Here is a 23,374-nt window from a genome sequence, read left to right as displayed (position 1 = left end):
TGATGTAATTATAATATAAACTCCCTGCATCCATACCACTAAATATGTAAACCTTTTTTCCCCCCTTTTTATAATATACCTCTATTTGATGTTTAAAATTGCCACAATCTCTCGTCCACTACTCGATCTCCAACCATTTTTTATGGATGGCCCATGAAGACTTTTAATTGGGACCAGAAACTCTTGTCAGCACTTCACTACTAACAAGTAATGTTAATTTAGAAAAAAACCTATTATAATTCTCTTGATAAATTCTGTGAGAATCCCAAAACCTCAAAATATTTGATTTAAACCAACAACTTGCATTGTGTCTCGAGTCTAAGAACAGATGAAGTCCAGACTTAGGTTCACCATTATAGTAGATTTTTGTCTACGTTGTGGTGATGCCGCACCATACCGATCCCAAGACCATTGAACTCCCTGAAGCTATTTCTCTCGAGCATTTAATCAAACAGAGGTCATGCGTGACATCTCCTAGCAGCCTGAACAGAGATCATGGCATTTCACTCCGCCGACGTGCACGGCGACCAGTACCTCCTGGCTCCACCATTTTTCTCTCTCCAGGACGGCGGCGAGGGCGAAGGAGCTCGCCAGAGGTCTAGATCCGGACCGTAGACCGAGTTTGCCGGAGACGCGGACACCAAGACTCCCTCGGAGGGGCCCCCCACCCCACCCACCCCCGTCTAAGCCTTCTCGTTCTCCGCCCCCACCCAAGCCTCAAGTCGGGGAAGCCCGCATACAACAAATTTATACGGATTTACGTTCTCATATATATTTTATGCGCCTCTACATACATTGGGCACTAACCGTACATCATATGCGGACTTCCGCACATACATCGTTGAGCAGCTTTTCTTCCGCCAAAAGTTTTTGTTTTTGTTTTTGTTTTTGTTTTTGTTTTACAATAAGATGAAGAAGTTATATAAATTTAATATAAATATATTAAAAAAATTATTAAAAAAAAGTCTCAAAAAGATACCATCAAAACTATGGCATAGATTCAAAGGCCCCTCCTTAGATACAAAATTGACAATCCAATCAATAACACTGTTTATCTCATGATAGATATATCTAATATTCATAGAAATGCACTCCCCCTCTAATAATTTCTAGATATCAAGAATAAGTAGATGTATAACAATAACATCCATCTCTTTTCACATTCAGCCTACCACCATGGTAAAATCCCCCTCAACAATCAATTAATCAACCCCCAAATAAACTCTACATGAGTAATGCCCTCTCAAGCTTCCCATAGTCCGCCCCAGAAACAATGGTTCTTTTTCTAGAATATCCTGCCAACTGCAATAAGTTTCAAATTAGAACTCCCCGCCAACTGCAATAAATTTCAAATTAGAACTCCAAATCACAAACCCAATATAACTACTGTTGCCAATCACATTGCCGCTTTAAGAAAATTTGAAGATGGGGGCAATTAAGTGATAAAGATCCAACGAGATACTATATGAGCATAGAAATCCTAAGTATCCCAAATCCTCAAGGTCAAACTAAAAGATGATGCATTTGCGATCTTAATAACTTGGATCAAAGCCATCGACTACAAACCTCATCAACTGCCACTTTGTCTTAGAGACATCAGTGTTGTAAGCTAGCCGTGTATGGACAATACATGCAGCCATAACACCAGATAATCTAGTGGCTTCAGTCTCCATACTCCACTATAATGCCTTAAAAATGCCTGGATCGGTCGTTTCGATGAGACGATTATGGAGGAGGAGGTAGTGAGGCACTAGACATGTGCATCTCTCAGAAAGAAAAAAAATGGAGCGTGCTCCACCATCTCTCATTCAACCCATATCAAGGATAAATAGGTGGAATGTCCAACCCCTGGACTCTTAGAAATGCCCACGTAACCTTTCAAATGAACAAACCGATCCTTAGATGTATCCTGGGTCGGATCCTCGCATCACAAGTCGGCGACCGCCGAGTCGGATCCCTCCCAGGTGCGAATTTCTGCATAATTTTTGTATGCGGGTTTTCGTCCGCATAAGATTTTTATGATTCGTCCGTTAAAGTCCTGCTTTCCACCGGAGGCTGTTCCTCTTCCGCGTCGCACGATTCAGACAGTTAAACTTAGCGCCTCGAGATTCGCATTCGCAAATTCCCCTGCGCATCCAAGGACGATAAAACTCCGTAATTTTGATCTCCTCATTCTCCCGCTCTCGTCCCATCTCACCCTGTCATACTCGCCATGGAGGCTCTCTCGCTCCGACGAGCTCCCTCGCGATCTCCCAAACCTAGTCTCGCCCTTTAGGTGGTTCCGCGCCGGCTGCGGCCTCGTATTCCACCGGATTAATTCGAACTTCACGTCATCTGAATCTGATCGACCACGGCAAACTTTTTCTTTTTTTCAGTTTCCTTCTTTTCTTTTCTTGGTGGTGTTGCCGTGTTGATCTCTTTTAAAAGTTTAAAAAGGCAACGGTCAAAAAGCTACAGAACAGAAGGTAAGCACAGAAGTCATGGGGAAATTGCTGAAATAATATATATATATATATATATATATATATATACACACACATACATACATACATACATACGTATAGTCACAATTCACAAACAACATAAAATAAAGCAAAAATATTAAAAAAATCCTCAAGTCCTTGGCAATCAAAAAAACTATATTCTTTTTTGGAGAAGGAATCTCCTAGCTTGTGGTGAATGCCTTTCTTGCGTTCATCTTGCTTTGGGATCACTTCTCTCAGGAATGTTCTTTGTCCCCTGGTTTCGGCTTCTTTCTGACCTCATTTCCAGCAAGCAAATCTTATATTCTGAATTTTTTCAGGCGAAGAAAAAGGAATTCATGTTTGCAATCCAAGTCAATACAAATGCAACCATTTGCTATAAATTGCTACCTTGAGCACTCCATGCAAGCCAAAAGTACATTGCTTTGTAGGCTTTAGAGCTTGAATCTAGCTGAATAGTTTGGATTGCACCAAAATTTCCAAAATGGCTGCTTCTTCTGTTAGCTTCAAGAGATCAGATAGCATAGCCGATAGCATGCCCGAAGCTTTGAAGCAGAGCCGGTACATGATGAAGCGATGCTTTTCGAGGTATGCATTTGCTTTCCATCCATTCAACAAATAATCTTCTACTGAGTTTGGATACCCTTGCATCATATATCAACTTTCGGGGATGTCTTTCATCACCCAATTGGGAAATTAGGTATGTCTCGAAGGGTCAGAGAATTATGAAGAACAAGGAATTGATGGAAGAGTTGGAGAAGTCGGTGGATGACAAGATCGAGAAGGACAGGCTCATGGAAGGCTTTCTGGGTTACATCATTTGTTGCACACAGGTTTCCAATTCATTTTATTCTCTGATGCAATCCTGTCAGGTTTTTTTATCTGAACATAATGAATTTGTTTGTTATGTCATATTGACAGGAAGCTGTTGTCCTTCCTCCAATTGTAGCATTTGCCGTCAGAACCAATCCTGGAATATGGGAGTATGTCAAAATGCATTCAGAGGATCTAATGGTCGAATCAATCACTCCTTCAGAATACCTGAAGTCCAAAGAAATAATATATGATGAGCAATGGTATAACTCCTAATCATCAGCAGATCGAAACATAATGTAAATTTGATCCTTAGAAAGCTCACAATGGTGTAATTCCTGAGAATTGCAGGGCAAAGGATGAGAATGCTCTAGAAGTGGATTTTGGAGCCTTCGATCTAAAGATGCCTTGCCTCAGCTTACCATCATCCATTGGCAATGGCACGCAGTTTGTATGCAAATTCTTGTCATCCAAACTGAATGAGAAGTCCGATAGCATGAAGTCTTTATTGGACTACTTACTCACCCTTAATCACCGCGGAGAAGTGAGAATTAGAAAGCAAAAGAAAAAAAAAAAATTATGTTAATTTATGACAATTAAGTAAATTAAATGTCTGACTGCTTACAATTTCTACTAACTCTGCAGAAATTAATGATTAATAGCACCCTTGACACCATGAACAAACTCCAGACAGCTCTGCTGGTGGCTGAAGTGTTTGTCAGTGGAATTCCCAAGAACACCCCATTCCAAAAGTTTGAACAAAGGTCATTCCGTTATTTATCCTAGGGAAGGCTTAGAAGGTAGGGAAAGAAGGTTAAAACTTGCACTCTCTTCACATGCTTTTTATGTTCAACAGATTTCAGGAATGGGGATTGGAGAAAGGATGGGGCAATACCGCCGAAAGTGTTAAGGAGACTCTGCACTGTCTATCTGAGCTTCTTCAAGCACCAGATCCTGTGAACATGGAGAAATTCTTCCGTAGAGTTCCTACCATCTTTAACATTGTGATCTTCTCGCCCCATGGCTATTTCGGACAAGCTGATGTCCTCGGGTTGCCTGATACCGGTGGGCAGGTATAGAATTCGATCCACAGTTGAAGTGAACTAGAAAATTTGAAAGACTCCTAACTTATTTTTTTGTTGCAGGTTGTTTACATCCTGGATAAAGTAAAGGCCTTTGAAGAGGAATTGCTCCTCAGAATCCAGCAGCAAGGGTTGAGTGTAAAACCTCAAATTCTAGTGGTAAGAAAATAAAAATTTTAATAAGATCCATCCAACTGAAAACTATAGAATCATAATGATGTGGGAAGGGAAAGCAACAATGGAGGTGGTTGCAGGTAACCAGGCTAATACCGGAAGCCCGGAGAACCAAATGCAACCAGGAACTTGAGCCAATTCTCAATACCAAGCATTCCCACATCCTTCGGGTGCCATTTAAGACAAAAGATGGAGTTTTGCAGCACTGGGTTTCTCGTTTCGATATCTATCCTTACCTCGAGAGATATGCTCAGGCATGTAATTCATCTTATTTCTATACTGGACTCCATAGCTTCCTTAAATTGGAATGTGTTTTTGGAATGATTAGCAACCTTGTCATTCCTCAGGATGCTGCTGCCAAAATTCTTGACCACTTAGAAGAGAAACCAGACCTGATCATTGGGAATTATACTGATGGAAATTTGGTGGCATCTCTTGTCGCAACCAAACTTGGAGTGACACAGGTACTACTGATGATGTAATCATATCTTCTTCTCCATGCAACATCAGAGCGAGTTCTCATAGTGTAGAATGTTTCTTTTATTCTGCCTCAAAAGATTGTTACTGATCACATTGTAACTAGACAAACTAGGGAACATCAGAGCAAGTTCTCATAGTGTATAATGTTTCTTTTATTCTGCCTGGAAAGATTCTTACTGATCACATTGCATCTTGACAAACTAGGGAACCATTGCACATGCTCTTGAGAAGACCAAGTATGAAGATTCTGATGTCAAGTGGAAGGAATTGGAAGGAAAGTATCACTTCTCATGCCAATTCACAGCTGACATCGTTTCAATGAATACTGCTGATTTCATCATAACAAGTACATACCAAGAAATTGCTGGAACGTAAGTATATAATTAATCAGTTTGCTTTCTTGTTCAAATTATGAGCGTTTGTGAATCAAAACTTGGAACCTTTTCATCGTACAGCAAGGATAGGCCTGGCCAGTATGAGAGCCACTGTGCATTCACTCTTCCAGGGCTATGTCGGTTTGTCTCAGGCATCAATGTCTTTGATCCCAAGTTTAACATAGCTTCTCCTGGAGCCGATCAATCAATCTACTTCCCCTACACACAAAAGCAGAAACGACTGACTTCATTTCATCCCGCCATCGAGGAGCTGCTGCATAACAAAGTAGACAATGATGAACACATGTAAGTCTCAAAATCAACGTATAAATTTTTAGGAAGAGCAGAAGTAATTCCTCCAGACATGATCTTTTTTTTCCCCCTCCTGAAAGAAAGATTCAGTTCTCAATGTTACTAACTTTATGAGTGGAAATAGAGGATCCCTTGCAGACAGAAATAAGCCAATCATATTCTCAATGGCAAGGCTTGACACAGTCAAGAACCTCACTGGGCTAGTTGACTGGTATGGGAAGAACAAGAGGCTGAGGGACCTCGTGAGCCTTGTTGTGGTTGGAGGCTTCTTCGATCCCTCGAAATCAAAGGACAGGGAAGAGATCAATGAGATCGAGAAGATGCATTCACTGATTGAGACACACCAATTGACAGGTCAGATAAGATGGATAAAGGCACAGAATGATCGGGTTCGAAATGGCGAGCTATACCGCTGCATTGCTGATACTAAGGGAGCTTTTGTTCAGGTATAGTTTATACTTTGCACACTTTCTATCATCATCTAAATTTACCTATGGAAAAGAAAATTATATGCAGACTTCCTTTGTTTCAGCCTGCTTTGTATGAGGCATTTGGACTTACAGTCATAGAGGCGATGAACTGTGGCCTGCCGACCTTCGCTACAAACCAAGGAGGACCGGCAGAGATTGTTGTTGATGGAATTTCTGGATTCCATATTGATCCCTACAATGGAGAGGAATCTAGCAACAAGATTGCAGATTTCTTTGAGAAATGCCGGGAGGACAGTACCTACTGGAATAAGGTGTCAACAGCCGGCCTCCAACGGATATATGAATGGTAATACCAATCAGCAAAATGACTAGATGAGAGCAATATTTCAGTAATCATGTACTAATTGTCAAAAGAATATGGGGTGACAGCTACACTTGGAAGATATATGCAACCAAGGTATTGAACATGGGATCAGTCTTTGGCTTCTGGAAGCAATTGACAAAGGATGAGAAGCAAGCCAAACAAAGATATATCCAGATGCTCTACAGCCTCCAGTTCAGAAATTTGGTGAGTTTGACGAAGAAGAAATACAATAAATAAACAAATGAACTGGTCGATTGTTATCATTATTAATGCAATTCTTCCCTGTGGATAGGCCAAAACAGTCCTCTTAGCGAGCGAACAAGCTCAACAGGTGGCCGCACCAAAGCCTAGGGCAAAACCTCGGGCACAGCCAGAGCAGAGGCAAGTTTGCCCACTCTTTAGAATTTTACAAAAGATATTCAAGCAAAACGGTAACTAACAACTTGTTCTTGGTATTAATACAGGCGCACTCAATCACGCTTGCAAAGGTGAGATGGTACAATTCCTTTCTTCCCGATGCTTTCTCTATTCTTGATCTATTTTATACGTAATGAAATGTTATTAGATTGTTTACGGTTAATCGCTCAATCCCACATGCTCTCAGGGTCATAAAAGACGCTCTCATGCCAAAAGCACCCACACAGCAAGCCACCCAGAGTGCTGCTCAAACAGAGTAGAAACAAGATGCGTGCCAAGAACGGATGTTGTATGGTTGAATGATAGTGTACACATCAACCTGTTAATACGTTTGTTTGGATTTGAAACACCTACCACCGAATGAGATATCAAAGTATCATAGCAGATTCATAAGCAATGAAATACATCCAGATCCAAAATACCATATGATGCCCATCTCGAAGAACACGCGTTTGTGCAGGAACATGGCACAAGGTTGAGAAACCTAAGCAGGTAAGAAAACTGACACAAGATACTTTCCATCACTAGGGGGGGCAAAAAAAAAATCTAACGTCAAAAGAAAGAATAAGCAAACATCAGTTCAAAAGTGTCCTTTAGGCCCCAAAATATACAAACACCAAATCAAAAATGGCAGAAAGGATAAAGCCCACGGCAACTGTCACAAACCTGTCTGGATGAGATTCTCGAAATACACATCTATTACATCAGATGCAACAGAATATCGAGTACATATTTTATGCCACTATTTCCATAACGGACTCTCAAATATGCATCAAGCATTAATGTCACCAAGTCGCATCTCACATGAATGACAAACTTCAACAAGAAGTCTCAACCATACGCCAAGCGTTATGTCACCAAGTTACATCTCACACGAATGACCATAAAATTCAAGAAGATGCTACAAACAGAAGGGCACCAATCAACTCTAATTAAGCAGGAAGCAGCAGGAGCCAGGTGTTTTACCTGGCTCAGCAATAAAACATAACTCTCTTGACATTTTCTTTTAGCGGGGGAAGAGGTCTAACAGCTACACTACCAGCGAACCGACTACTGCGTGGCCCACTACCAGGTGGCCCACGACCAGCTGCAACTCCACTTGCCAAAGAACCACTATCTGATGTCTCTGGTTCCATATAAAAGCGGGCCCGGAAAGCAGCCAGATGAGCATAGTATGCAGGCGGCACTGACACAGGAAAGACATACCAAACATCAGCATTGAGAGGCTATATGATTATTCCTAGGAAAGAATAAAACAAAAGACTGGAAACTAGCCACTTACCAATAGATACAGAGCGAGTGCACCTCGCATAGCTGCAGAAACAATCCATAATTTAGTCAACCAGATTTTGAGCTGTCAGCATGGCAAGAGGAAACAAGAGGAAAGGTGAGAGATATACGTGTAGCAAAGGTTGTTCGTAAGAGTTTGCAAATCATCGGCACTGAATTTGTTTTCATCCCACAAGACATGATAATGAGCAGGGCGGCTTGTACCCTTCACATAGAACATCATATATGCTTAACATTTCACATCGATCAGGAGAGAATACATAAAAACATGAACACAAACAACGAGGAAAAACTGCAACGATGGGAGAAGGTATACTTGGATGCCAGCATGACTGCACAAGTAAAAATCAAACTCAGTCGGGTGGCAGATCTTAGAATCAACAACAGTACCTGCATTTAATGAGGACGACAATCACATCAACATTGAATTTATAACCCAACAAAAATAAAAGCACCTAGAAATAAAAAAAATGGTCCTAGGGAAAAAATAGTAAGGATATATATTATTTAACCAGATCATTTGTAACTTTAAGCGACTGACCAGGTAGTATATTTCCGCTCCTATCAACCGATTGGTGATCATGATGGTCATTTGCAAACAGCCTTGTGTGGTGGCGTTTTTGGACCACCACAAAAGTTACTGGTGGCTGATAGTTCTGTTCTAGAGAGGCACATGCCTGAGACAAAAAAATTTTAAAAGGGAAAAGAATCACATTAAACAACCTATTGAATTTGCTGATATTGGGATAGAGATCTGATGAAAGGTATGTCCAAATGCGATACCTTCCGAATTGCATCGAGCTCATGCAGTAAAACTTGATAAAACTGCCCTTCACTAACCCCGTCCCTGCAAAGAAGCACCCACGGTAATTTAGCATGACAGAAAAGCATCAAGGAAAAGCATCTAAAGACCATACCTGTAAAATATAATTCGCACCGGCTTTTCTCCAGTAGCCCTCTTAAAAGAAATAAGAAGTTCCCTACACATTAATGACTACATGAGTTCCCTCAAACTTCAGGATAAAACAGATACAATAAACCAATCCCAGGTGACAAAGAAAATGATGTAAATCAGCAGAACTAACTCATACCTTATCATGCCACCAGTGACAGTTCCACGTTGAGGATCTTGCCAGACTTTAAACAAATCCTGAATCAACTCTTGACGATGGGCCTGAGCAGAAACTAATCCAGCATACTTCGTTACTTCCGGCCAATCCTGAGAAGCTACAACCTGCAGCATATCAAAGAGAAATAAGATGAGTACATCTAGTCATATGTCCAATACATATTTTTACCAATAAAAAGGTTTGACGTGTCTCTTGTATGAAGATGGATCATCTTACAGCTGCAATAGAGGGACTGGAGTCCTCCCCAGGATGAGGATGTGTCACATCAGCACCAAATATAATGGTAGGCCTGTCACTAACCAAAGGTATCCCCCTTGTCCAGGCATCCATAAGGACAGTGTTCCTACCCCCAACCTTTCATCAAAACATTCTTGTAAAGATTGCAAAAGATCGAGAAAAAACAGGAAAAAAGTGCTTAAATAACACATACCTTTACATTTATCTTGAGAGCAACATTTGCCAGGTACTGTTGTTTACTCTTCCTACTTGTAACATGCTTGGCCAAACAACACTGAGACACTAATCCAAGCTCAGTCTCACATATTCGCTTTAGATCACCTGACATGGAGGCAAAGCAGCAGCCAGAAATAATGTCTAAATAATAGATTGATAATCTGAGAACCAATGCAAAGATTCTGTGTCATGGACCACAGTAATTATAATCTCAAAGTTCACAAACAAACAGGTAAATGAATCAATACAAAAAAAAGGGGCAGGGTGGAATGAATACCATATAGAGAACCATTGTTGTCGGGCAATATTACAATAAGCAGATCAAGTTCTCCACGGGGCTGGAGTTTGCTCATTGCATTATGGTAGCGTGCTTTTAGAGCTCTTTCCACTTGATCAGGCCGTTCACTGGATGGAGGAAGTACAGGTTCTATAGAAAAATCCTACATGAAGTTCAAAAGACAGTATCAATGTAGAATATCATTTACATGATATCAGAGATAAGCAACTGATCAAAGGTATGTAAAATATGTACAGTCAAAAAAGAAAAGGAAATCATGGAGACATACCATCCCAGATGTCCGGCACATCTGAACAAGTTCATGACAGAATCCGCGAGCAACACTTTCATGCACATTACGAGCAAAACTGATACACATCCAATTTTGCACTCTCCCACCATTCACCATTTTCTATATTGGAAGGGGTTGTAAGGCACAAGACAGTCCAATAATAAAATTATGTACTATAGATATGGTGGCATGCATGTATCTCTTCATGACAGAAGATATGGCTATGGCACAAGCATTAAAGTTTCCTGGCAGCACTTGGTTCCGATTGATAGCAGGTGGGAAATGTACAAGGAAATTCTAGTTGCTAAGGTCATTAATGAAAATATGTCTCAACCATCAAAAGAACAGCAGCCATGATTGACATGTGACAAAACCATTTCAAGGAAGTGACATGTTTGTATGCAATACCTTATTCATCATGTTCCACTGTCCAATTCTGGGCAAGCACTTTTTCTCTCTACCAGTGTCATGGTATTTAAGCTGCAGAGCAAACAAAATGCAATCAATAAAAGATGGAAAAGTTATCAAAATAGAAAGCCATTGTGGCATTATAAAAAAAGTTATTCCACGCAGAAATTGACTAATTTGTTCTACTCACCCAGGGGGCAGGTAAAACCCGTGCCTCGACTGATGCAAGTTTCTCACTGATCTTGATGCCAAATTCTTTCGCATAAGGGTCTTCATGGTAAGCATTGTGTCGAACCGTCTGTGGGGAAAAAGGATACTTTAAGATGATGGGTTTTCTTATAATTATTCTATTCCAGGTTGACATTAACATTAGGAGGAAAACACAAGATATATAAGAAAAGAAACCAGTAACACGTTGTGTATTCTATATCAATGGGATATAAAGTAAAAATTATGACCATTATAAGGTCTAGATATTACCAGCCAAATTGCATGCAAAGTGGAAATTAATAAAAAAATACCACAACATAGAAATGCGAAATACCCAATTAAACGCCCAAAAAGATAAAAAATTAATCTAAAAGCAAGTTTATTTACAAACTAAAAGCTGAAAAATAAAATGACATGAATCATGGATATAGATGAGTTACGGGTACCACATGATATAGATCAAGATTTGTCATCTCAGTACCGCGCTCCATATCAGTGTCAACCTGTTACTATGTTAGTACGAGGCTAGTTCGGCATACCAAGCGTCGATACGCCCCCTATACTGCATACCAGCACCGAACTAGTACAGTACACCCCGTACCAAGCGGTTCGGTATGGCAAACCTTGATACAAATACATTAATATGGCAAATCATGAAAAAAGTATGATATGATATGGCTAGGATATGTCAACAAATATATATTTTGTTCATGCTAGAGCTGATCAAATGTTGGGCCAGGCCAAATTGGACCAGCCCCAAGCAAAAATGAGGCTCAATGTTTATGCCCAGGCTTGGCCTGGCCTAAGCATCAGGCCTCATTTTTTTAGTCCAAGCCCGGCCCAATCCGAAAAGGTCAATACCAGCCCTGCCCAATAGATCTGATATCTATGAAGCATGGGTACTCCTATTTCAGGCATGTACCAGCACTGGATACGTTTCTGGTACGGCACCTATACTCCTATCTCTACATTCTTAAGATTGTAAGTTTGTCTCTTGATGAACTAGATGTGGAGAAGCTTTTTGCTGATGATGCAGATAATGAAGCAGCTGAAATTATTATCACTTAATTATCAAGACTTACTATTTTGATTTCTTCTACTTATTTAGACTGCTAGTATTTTTCTTTTCGTTAATTGCAAGTGTTTATTTGTTTTTTATGATGATTCTTATAAATTTAGTTGAGATTTTTAAAACTTAATTTTATTAATATTCGAATATTATATATATGATTCAATTTTTTTCATATATTTTTATTAATATTGAAATATTATATATATTTAAATATTAATAAAAATATAAAATATCTAACCATATTCGTATCGTAATTTTTTCATTTTTTGCCGTATCGGCGTATCCATACCATAAAGTACCCATATCGCATACCGATATCTATGCTTCCTAATCTGACATTGATATATTCCTTAAGACATGATATAATATTTTATTATTATAATATTTAATTAATCAATGTAATTAATACATAATATTATATATATATATATATAAATAATTATCTCAAGCCAGGTCGGGCCAATTTTTCATTTTCCCAGGACCAGACCGATTTTCAAATCGGGCCTGTTTTTTGCCCAAGCCCGTCCCACATGCCTATTTTTAGTGTCCGAGCCCGCCAAATTTCAGGCCAGGCTGGGTGGGCCTAACAGCCCATGATCAGCTCTAGTACATACATGCATGACCACACAAACGTGCAAGCACGTATATCCACTGCATGGTGGGCTATCTAAGCAGCATAGTTCATATTTCATGCGGCAGAATCAATTTTTTTACAAGCTCATAATTCAATCATCATTCAAATTCAACAATAATCCGTACTACATATTTCAAAGATGACATCATACACTCCATAATTGACCATTGACCCTTGAAAGGTTAACATTAGAAAAAGATAGAAAACACTTTTCCCTCATTTTTTATGGCATCAAGCAAGCATCTCAAGTGCATTCAAGAAGTATCCATAGTTTTTCTACTTAATTTTGAAAAATAGGATACTTAACTAGTATCAAACATGTATCCAAGAAGCACCGAACAAGTATAAATATTTGATACATATCCGATATGAAGATAGCATGTGATTTTGAAGAATCTGTGCTTCCTAGACTATTGCTACACTCAGAAATAAACAAAGGTAGTTTTACCATCAAAGAGAAAATAGAGAGAGCTTTTGGAAGTGATTGATGAAATTAAGCCAGATGCATCACCTGAATAATATCAAGCTCGCGCTCATGAGGACGTTGACATGTGACCTTCAAAAGAGCAGTTATTTGCCTCTCATTCAACCTCTTTGAATATCTCTGACCTTCCACTATCTTACAAACCTAAATTTATTACCCAGAAAATAACAAAAAGAAAAAGATCAGCATGAAGTTTTCGCCAAAGACATTGAAATTGTTTTGTAAACAAATAAATAATCACAAGTGAAGGGCCCAATTGGCATCATTTTCATTTCTTGTTTTTAGTTTTTAAAAAAAAAATTACAGAAACCGATACAAAAGGCATGCTTTGGTATTATTGTTTTATTTTCTATTTTAAAATCAGTTTCACTATTTCTTAAATAAATAATAGTCAGAAATTCTGACTTTAATATTCTTTAGAAATAAAAAACTGTTGTTTTTACCACACCATGAACAACAACAAAACCTCCAGCACTGCAGCCACCACTACTGCTGTCACTGTCATTGTCTTCATCACCACCATTGCTGTTGTCACCGCATCGCCCACAATCACTACCACGCCATAGCCGCCATTGTCACTGCCTGCACCACATAGTCGACACTTTGCCACCATTGCCAACACAGCCACCACCCAACCCACCACCTCCACACCACCACCACCACCATCTTCATAATCTCCACCGCCCCACCACAACCATCGTCGCCACCTCTGCCATACTGCTGCAGCTCCCACCACAAACCACACCATCTCCACCCGACTGCTACCACCACCTTCACTATATTTATATTTTTAAAAGTAACTGATTACACCAAACATGTTTGTATTTTTAAATAATTTTAACAAAATAAAAACGAGATTTGCACTTTTCAAATTCTAAAGCACAAAAAAATGAGAGTGACGCCTCACAGCACCTAAGATACAATATGAAAAAACAGTCTTATTCACACACTACAAAAGCATATAAAAACTTGCCTCCATGGGGAGATAGTTTAGCCTCTGCTGGTTACCGACTTGCAAGCAAGGCAAATTGGTGTGTTGGATGGTAAAACCATATGTCTCTTGAAAATACTGCACAACAGACTTCATAGTTCCTCTTTCATCTACCGGGAAGCTGTTGTTCCCACATTTCAATAATAGATAGTTAGAACAAATGAAACTCATGTTAGCAATCTAGTAATGTCAGAAAATCAATAGCAGCAGTAAAGATGCCAAAAGAAGAAAACAAAAATGGTAAGTAGACAATAAGGAAGCAATTCCATACGTTAGTTCCCTTGTTGCCTGTGATGTTAAACCAGATATGCGATATTTTCTGCGCATATTTCCACGATGTGTGACCTCAACCTTCACTCCTCTCAGCGCCTTCTTGATCTGGCATACGCATGCATATATAACAGAAAACAGTGAGATTATAAGATAACACAATAACATGGTACCAACACCACTAACTCCCTTTTTTTTTAATGAGGATATCATCTCCTCTTAATCATTGGTTTAATTAAAATCCATTAAGTTGAACGAATTCATAACAAAAATAGGATAAAATTAGTGCAATTTATCTAAAACAGGGCAAAAACAATTCAGCCTAAACCTGAATATCAAAATGATCAGGTTCTGTCAATTCTTATAAGAATCAGAAGATGACCTTCACACGGTCAGCATCAGACAGTGGTCTCGCTTGAACATCCCTATTTAAAAGCTGGGCGATGAAGTCAATGACAGGCAGTGGTTCAATGAATGCAGTAGATGACATATCTGAAAAAGAGTTAATTAGAGGAGTGAAAAAAAGAATATGCGATGACAATGTTGTTTTAAGAAATAAATTCAAATAGACTATATAATGAATTCTTAAGAAAACATGCTAGACATATTCATAAAATACAAATAACTCCCCATAACAAGATGTGATGGGTTGAACTTCTAAGCAAACAGCAAACATGGATCCACAGGGTGAAAGAAAAAAATGCATGCTATTTGGAGAGTGTATTGCATGATATTCATCCTGCTTTTCCTAGAAGCCTATTGAACATAAAATGCTGGCACTATCAGACAATCTATTATTGAGAAAGCATCATATACATATTAACACAACTATCTCATACAAATAGCCCTCCATAAAAAGATATATGATGCCTTCACCTTCAAAGTAGATATTAAGCATGCACCCGCAAAGCAAAGCCTACAGATGCAATGTGGAGAAACAGTGCATACTGCATTCTATACATCCTGCTTTTTCTTGGAAGCTTATTGAACATAGTGTGGTGCTTTCCGTGTTATACAAAAATGCATGGAAATTCATAAGGTTGGTAAGGTCTAAAGCATTGCAGTTCACATGAAATGGATATAGCATTCAGGATTTTGGAAAAATGTGCGTATGATAAAGTAAAAAAATTTCAACTAACATGGGGAAGAGGACAGGATGACCATAATAGAAAGGTACATGCTATGTATAAGAAAGCATTTTTTATTGGTCATAAAATAACAAAATATCATTTGAATTAGAGGCAATTTCATATGAATTGTAAGTACTCATTCTATCCTTCATGTTTCAGTTGTTTGGGATGGGCAAACTGCTAACAATTCATCTAAAGTGAAATTATATGGAAACTTTTTTGTTGCATTTATGAGTTATCACCTAATGATTGGCTAAAACCATTGAAAAGGCAAATAACTATAAGAATGTAAACAGATATCTTGCTGCAACACATATTGCGGGAGTTCATGTATGCAATCCCTGCCAGGTAAACCTCATAAAAAGGGTCCCTTGTAGCTGATGATATACAACTGAATGAAACCTACTAGGTATGCATGTCATGCTTCTCACTTGATATGACCAACCCAGTAAATGCACTCTATGATGTTGCAATTTTTTTTTTCCCGAAATATGAGCTAGTAATTATCTTTTGAGCATCAAGATTATTTTACCGCTCAAAAGAAAAATTTTACTTTGTATGAAGTTCTGAAGTACAGTTCATTTGGATTGTCAAACCACATGTTTGCATCTCAAAAGCATCAAGGCACGTGCTAAGAGAAAAGTGTTAGTACCAATATTTAGGGACAAGCCCATTTGTGTAGGGCGAATGCTCTGGTAAAAACCACGCCAGCTCTCCAATCCTTCACCAAGTGGTTGCCTTCTCCCTAAATTAGGTGAATAGAATGACCGACCGATAGGTGAGTATCTGCAAAGCACCAAAATGCATGTCATTATATTCAACGCTCAGCAAATAAAAGAACAGTAATATGTGGGATATCAAGCATATGGAACTTACCTGGCAGTAGGCAACTCACGCAGCACAATATCGAGCACTTGAAGAGCTTCTTGGGGAGCATCTGCTTGCCTCCCAGCTAAAAACAATTCAAGGTGGTGAAGATCTGCACGTGCAGCTAATTTGATAACCACATTAAAAGTCCTCTGTCGCCTGAAGGATAGAATTGAATTTAACTATTCAGTCAGCCACACCATGAAATTAGAAATAAATATATCTTCAAAGAATATGATGGTGCTCCAAACAAAAGACCTTTCACTGCCTGAACCATCATCCTCATCTATTAAAGCAATATGAAACTCTCTCGAGGTAAACGGCAGTGGACCAGCTGTGTAAAGGCTCTTCCTGCCATCATAGGCTGGAAGGCGTCCTCCTAAATAGGACTCCTTATAGTGTCTGACTAGCTGTTCCATCACAGCACGGTTCACACCACGTGAGCTAACTTCTGGCTTGATCGAGACCTGATTGGATGCCACAAAAATTACAAGTAAATGGCAAAAATATATAGATAAGAACCATAATGGATTTACATGCTATTTTGGGGGCAAACACACATCATACTGATGAAGATCCTTGTCGGGTAGCTCGGCAAAGAAATGATTCGCCTTTACCACGCATCTGTCACCAAAGCTACCTTTCCCAGGGCGCAGTGGAAACCTCAGAGACTTGCTTGATGACACCAGTGGAACCACAGGTTGAATTGCCTGACCATGTGCAGCTTCACCCTGAACAGAGAGCTGTTCAAACTGTTGAGGGAGCTGAGCAGCAGACACATCTGGCTGCCTTGATGAACTTGCCTGCGATGATGATGCTTGGGCAGCTTCATATGGAGCTTGCATTGCTTGGTGCAGCTCGGGTGCTGGTGGTCTTGATGGACCTGCAGAGGGGCCAACCCCATGTCCGCCAGCCATGCTTCCACCTCCCCTGTGCCCACCATAATGCTGCTGAGGCGGCATGCCACCTCTAGCATATGGCCCACCACGGCCCTGGTATTCAGACACTGGGGCACCTTGCTGCTGTGGTGCCATTCCACCATGAGGCTGTGCTCCACCACCGCGCCCCTGATGGAATCCCCTGCCACGACCTCCTTGCATGGGCGGTTGAGGTGCTGGACCCCAAACCTGTCCTCCTCCTTGTTGCTGCTGAGTTGGAGAACTTTCAGCTGGACGCTGGTGCCCACCTCGCCCACCACTGCTACTAGACTCTGCAGATTGTGAGCTCTCTCCAGAACCAGGAAGTTCGGTTCTTCTCTTCCTCACCATGTTGGCAACTGGAATAGAACAAAGTATGAATATATATATATATATAGACATGCATATGAACCTTGAAAAAAACTGACAGCTAAACAACCAAAATCTACAACAATAGCCTACGCTAAACAGTTGCAAAATTTGGAAACAAAAAAGCCCTATCCAGCAGCTGTAATATAATACAGTAGCCTACACTAAATAGTTGAAAATCAGACATAAAAAAGCCCCTCCTCCCTCTTGCTTCTTCGCAGACTGACTTTGTCTCGGCTAAGGATGTGGATCAAAGACCACTGACGCAGTCTAAAATGACTAAAAAAGCCTCATGGCCAATGGGAGCATTGAGTTTCCCAAATGGAGGTAGACCATTCTGGATCGCCAACAGCACGCACTTGCAGCCCCTCCGGAGAGAGATGCCCCCTTTTCTTTGCCCTGTATTGAATACCAGGGAGGATGAGGATCACTCACCTGAATAAGCCTTCCCTCTGCTCCTAGTCGGGGTAGATGTCTAACCAGGAAGAGATATACATGGCAGCTAGCTGAGACCCCGAACTGGAGCAAGAGCTCCCTCCTTTACCCTGTCTCCAGTCATGGTTGACTTTATGGCATATGTCTGAATTTCAGCATCTGTATTAGTTCATTTTTATTCCTATAAAAGATCTGATGAACAAACACCTTCATCCACCTTGTGTTGAGCCTTCATGAGCACATAGGCAATTATCCCTGATTGTTTTGCTTCCCAGATGAAATAACCTGATGGAGTCTACTTACAACAAGCTTGTGTAAAGGCACCTAACAGATACAGAGAATGGAAGACAATGCTAACCAAAAAAGTCTCCAGCCTAGAATCCTTACCAAGCATAATTACTATCTATTGCAAGACAGCAATTAATAATAATAATAAAATGCATTGTATAGAACATGGGATAGAGCAAATGCCATGGGATGTATACATCAAATCCCTACAAACTGTTTCCAAAATAGCAAATATTGTAAGTTCACTGCAAGATTTCATAAATTGTCTGGGATATACCGGCAGATTTTAAGAAGATTTGTGGATTGCACCTCAGAGAAAATCTGGTGCACAGCAGGTAGACCCAGAAAGTTCATGAACATTCCTGGGCGCACCTGACTAAAGCACATATGGACTAAACCTTTTTATGATATGCAAAAGATATGGAGAAGATAACACTTCTTTACCAACAATCCATAAAGGATGGATCAAATAAAATCACACACTTCCGAAACAATGAAGATGCTTCGAAACCATCACTAAATGATTCTCAAAAAGCAACTGAACAAATGCAAATATCTAAAAAATCTAGAGTTCCATACAAGACTCTGCAAATGTTTTAATGCAGAAGCAAATGACTAAAGTAAACATATATAGAACGAAACAGAACAGTAGACAATAAGTACGACTAATAATAACACAGAATATCTCCCAAATATCACATCTGACACATCAAACACAAGATTTAACTGCAGAATTTCGCAGGATACAACAGCTAGTTTCATGGAGAAGAAAATTTATTGGATGAGGTTAGCAAGAAAGTTTTAAGAACAGATACAATTCATTCAAACACAGCAAAAGATGGAGATATTGGTACAGTCTAATACCAAAAATAATCCAAAGAAGGTATTCGCTTCTTTATTGGTAATCCACTTGAGATGGCTTTATAGACAGAGGATATAAACTACAAAACAAACCAGAGAGATTCCACAACCATCAATAACCAGTTATTAAACAACTGAAGTAATACATTTTGCCGACAATATAGATTCCCACAAAACCCTCTAAATTTTATAATGCCTATAAAATCAAATTAAGGAAATCTCAATGTCCAAATCCAAAAACTAATAGAGGATGATCACTTCTATTCAGTAATCGAGACAGGATGGCTCCAATAGAACAATAGAACAAAAATCATAATACTTCAAAAATAAGCCATATAAACTCTGAAACTATCATTAATCTGATTCTGCGGAAATAATACGTCTGCCTAATAAATACAATTCATGTCTTGCATACAAAACTAAATTTTATAAAAAAACATACATTGAAACAGAATCTACATACGTAAAATATAGTAAAAATCATATAGATCAAACAGTAATTTGAAAGGGAGAACAACCAATATAGTAAAAATCATATAGATCAAACAGTAATTTGTAAGGGAGAACAACCAAAATTTGAAGAAATGATGAGCGAAATGTGAGTCTTAACAAGGTAGCTTATATGAAAAAGGAAAAACAAAAGAAAGAAAAGTAAAACAGCTAAAAATTCAGCAAAGTCCAAAACAGAAAAAACCTCCACTGTTCTCTAAACTCTGATCTATCCATAACCAAATAACAGGGGAACCCCAGGGAAAACAAATCAGAGACAACAGGGAAAATTTCCTAAAACCGAGAGATAACTAACGGAATGCCTCTTTGTGAACAGATTGCAATCTATTTAGAGAGAGGGGAAAGAAAAACAGATACATCCAAAACCCCGGCCCAAAAAGGACCAAGGACATCAAAAAGCCTTTGGAGGACAACAGCGTACATACACTAAGATCCTCTAAAACCACCAGGTGAAAAAAAAATCAAACCAGCAAAAAAATTTAAAAAAAAAAATCGAAGATGGCGACAGTCTCTGAAGAAGAAACAAAACCTCAAAACCCGTCTCCACCATTACCAACAGCTCGAAAACCAAGCAAAACACCCGATCGTACTCAAACAGAGGGTAAAAAAAAAAAGCACTACAAATGCCGAGACAAACACCAGCGATCAAATCTCACCAGCTAGCGCTACAAGAAAGCGAAAACGAGCTCGATCTCACTCTCCACCCCCATCCCCCCATCCCTTCCCCAAATCAAAGACAATGGAAGAAATCACAAACATCAAGACAAAATAAATCAAACCTATAAATATGCATTTATTTACTAATATATTCTTCAGAAAAAGTTTCGTAAAGGAATAAAAATTAAAAAGATACAACATCCGAGAAAAGAGACAAAAATGGGAGGGGAAAAAAAAAACGAAACCGATCTACAAGAACCCAATGAACTCTAAAACAGAGAAATCGGAAAGACGAGCGAGGAGGAGCGTGAGAAACCCGCTATACCTTAATCGGAAAACCGGATGCTGGAGTGAGAAACCGCGTCTTCCACCTGAAAACCGCCTCGGCAAACCACCCTCTCCCCTTCTCTGAGGGAGCTCTAAGCTAATTTAGTAGGTGGAGAGCAAAAGAAAAGGAGGGGAGTGTCAAAAGAGAAAACCGCCTCCCACGGGAAGTCGAGAAAACGCCCGTCGCGTCATATCGGGGCAGACCCCGGCATTTAAAAAGGCGATCGGGAGTCCCGCAACCCGCCAACCCCCGGCCCGGCCGTGCCCTGCCGGACCGCCGGTTCGGTTCGGCTTCCTGTCCGAACTGACGCCAGGTGGCGACCCATGTGGCTACCTGCGAGCTGTCCCCCACCACCGTGGCTTCCAACCTGATCCGCTGTGGCCGGAAGCGCAATGATATTCCTGGATAACACGTTGATACCCGCGGAAAAAAAAGACAAAGAATAACACGTTTACCAATACAAGGCGCAGGTGGCCACGTGGATCGCTTTAAATAGGCTTGTAAGATTTTCCTTGGAATTAGACAGCACCGGAGCTGAACAGCCCCTCGGTGAGTTGACACGTGCATAGAAATTCTATGCGGGCCAATGTTTTGGGACCAGCGCGGGGTTCCCTCACCTGACGAGAGTTGGAGTTGGGACCACGGATGAGTCCAAGACAGGAGGGGTCCACCGATCAGACGGCTGGATTTGGGAGAGCGGAGACGGGAAAGTCTCGTTTGGGGTACCGCGGAACTGACGCGACGGCGTCCAGGTGTGGATGGACGGATCGCCACGTCGGACGGTTGGGGTCCACAGTGGCCACTAGTAGCGAGACGTGGTGGACCCACTCCGCTGTGTCGCCAGGCCGTGAACCGCCTCCCCCAGCTGTGCCCCGTCCAGGCATACGAAGTTACGAACGGTAATATCATATTTATTTATTTATTTTTGTTTGTTTGTTCTATTTTTAGCTAAATGACACAAGGATCCGTACAGGTGCTTCTTCCAATGAGCCATTAGTCCATACCTTACAAGACAACTCGGAGTCCGACACGTGTACGGTAAGAAACTTGGAAATAAAATTTAAGTGAAATAAAAAAAAAAAAAAGGGGTTTTAGAAAGGTGAGAGATGGAGTGGCCACTACTACGGAAGGGTGACTAAGTGGAGCACTTTGGGTCAGTTTGGTTAGCCAAGGGAGTATGGTTGGTGTGCTCCTTTTTTTGTCTCTTGCCATGTTATCTTATCACTACGCTGTTTTAGATGAGAATCAGACCTTTTAAGCAAATTGCCAGTGACTTCTTCCCATTGTATTGGACCCCTTTTAATCATGTCCATGTGATCGACATTGGAAAGGTAGGATTCGATTTGATTGTAGCAACTTGGGTTGGTACTGTGTTATTTGGGATTATGACAATGGTTAAAGAAGAGTTGGTTGAAACAAGGGAGTGAAGTTGTCTTTCATTGGTTGTTTAGTATCTAAATCTTAGAAGGTGCTGTCTCTGGATGATGGGCATGAGTAAATTTATCATTATTTTTTAAAAATAATTATATTTATGATTATCCAAAAAAATTAAAGAGAGAGAAAAAAAAGATTTTATAAAAATCAATTCTGTAAATGAACTCATCTATCATAAAATAGCTTAAAAAAAGATAAAAAATTTGGTGTTGAAAGAAAACTTGTACAGTGGATAAAGATGCACAACGAAATTATTAGGAATATTGATTGTATTGCCGAGAGCGTCCGATCTGTGATTGGGCTCGATCTGTTAATGACATAGAGGTGCTTTTTGCTGGAGCAAAGACGCTTCTTCCCCAAGAACTTCTACAAAGTTATCTATTTATCAAAGATTTTTGGATGAAAATTTTTCAATACTTAAATTAGTCAGAATCTTCGTCAAGAAATAATACAGGAAGTGAGAAAATGAAAAAACTCTTGACTCTATTTTGTAGAAAAGTTATTTACTTAAAGACCTTTTTTGTTCTCTTTATATAGAAGGGGAGTAACTATTCATTACCATCAAGCTCGGTAATGATTTCAAAAAATCTATAGAGTTAATATAATAAAATATCCGTTACGTACATCATACATGAGTGAGAGTCACGCATATTATCCATAAGGATTACATACAACAATCAAGCCAACATGCATGTGATTAGGGGAAACATGCATGTGATTTGGCTCAAATGGATTTGGATCTCATCGTTGGAAAGAGGCTTTTGGTAGCTTTGATCACTGTACGGTTGGAAATGGGACCTTGGTTAAACTCAAAATCAATAGATCTTTTCTGTCGCTCGATCTTATCAGTTGTCATGTGAAGTCATATTTTTATTTGAGTCATAATTATTTCGAGATTTTTCCATCTCCATACTCTTTTTTTTATCGAAACTATGATAAATATTGATAAAATAATTTTTTTTGATAAAAAATAAAAGAGTTATAAAGACTAAAAATATATACATCAAATAATAAATATCTGATATTTAAAAAGTTGATTAGATTGGATATATGATATTACACCAAGCATATCGTATAAATATATTCCTCCTATAAATTTATGGACAAAATTTCAAAACAGTGAAACAGTTTTCGAAG

The 23,374-nt window shown here is 39.6% G+C and overlaps 2 protein-coding genes across 5 annotated transcripts; one reads left to right on the top strand and one right to left on the bottom strand.

The window, feature by feature from the left end:
• The first annotated feature begins 2,878 nt into the window (after positions 1 to 2,878).
• On the top strand, positions 2,879 to 7,438 carry LOC105058897 (sucrose synthase 7). The gene is made up of 17 exons (XM_019855434.3): positions 2,879 to 3,071; positions 3,184 to 3,316; positions 3,405 to 3,559; positions 3,648 to 3,840; positions 3,942 to 4,060; positions 4,153 to 4,369; positions 4,442 to 4,537; positions 4,633 to 4,806; positions 4,900 to 5,016; positions 5,237 to 5,403; positions 5,488 to 5,712; positions 5,843 to 6,164; positions 6,251 to 6,495; positions 6,579 to 6,717; positions 6,806 to 6,894; positions 6,978 to 7,001; positions 7,118 to 7,438. The coding sequence occupies exons 1-17, from the start codon at positions 2,968 to 2,970 to the stop codon at positions 7,188 to 7,190; spliced, it is 2,592 nt and encodes an 863-aa protein (XP_019710993.1). The 5' UTR covers positions 2,879 to 2,967; the 3' UTR covers positions 7,191 to 7,438.
• A 148-nt stretch (positions 7,439 to 7,586) lies between these two features.
• On the bottom strand, positions 7,587 to 21,003 carry LOC105058896 (protein argonaute 1A). Of its 4 annotated transcripts, XM_019855429.3 has the most exons (25): positions 20,801 to 20,992; positions 19,312 to 19,388; positions 18,160 to 18,454; positions 16,999 to 17,714; positions 16,697 to 16,905; positions 16,448 to 16,597; positions 16,224 to 16,357; positions 14,824 to 14,933; positions 14,443 to 14,549; positions 14,154 to 14,292; positions 13,208 to 13,324; positions 10,971 to 11,078; positions 10,781 to 10,852; positions 10,370 to 10,492; positions 10,081 to 10,243; positions 9,781 to 9,908; positions 9,567 to 9,704; positions 9,312 to 9,454; positions 9,138 to 9,200; positions 9,004 to 9,067; positions 8,762 to 8,897; positions 8,537 to 8,610; positions 8,331 to 8,425; positions 8,213 to 8,244; positions 7,587 to 8,116 (listed from the first exon to the last, which is right to left on the bottom strand). In XM_019855429.3, the coding sequence occupies exons 4-25, from the start codon at positions 17,704 to 17,706 to the stop codon at positions 7,902 to 7,904; spliced, it is 3,228 nt and encodes a 1,075-aa protein (XP_019710988.1). In that variant the 5' UTR covers positions 17,707 to 17,714; positions 18,160 to 18,454; positions 19,312 to 19,388; positions 20,801 to 20,992; the 3' UTR covers positions 7,587 to 7,901. The 4 variants fall into 4 exon arrangements, with proteins under 4 accessions (XP_019710988.1, XP_010940262.1, XP_073105806.1 ...); XM_010941960.4 differs by lacking the exon at positions 18,160 to 18,454 and having other exon boundaries at positions 20,801 to 20,998; XM_073249705.1 differs by having other exon boundaries at positions 18,160 to 19,388.
• Between the last annotated feature and the right edge of the window lie 2,371 nt (positions 21,004 to 23,374).

Source organism: Elaeis guineensis, chromosome 16 (assembly GCF_000442705.2).
Source record: "Elaeis guineensis isolate ETL-2024a chromosome 16, EG11, whole genome shotgun sequence".
In the NCBI taxonomy this organism is placed as follows: Eukaryota; Viridiplantae; Streptophyta; class Magnoliopsida; order Arecales; family Arecaceae; genus Elaeis; species Elaeis guineensis.
This window is presented reverse-complemented; position numbering and strand designations above follow the sequence as displayed.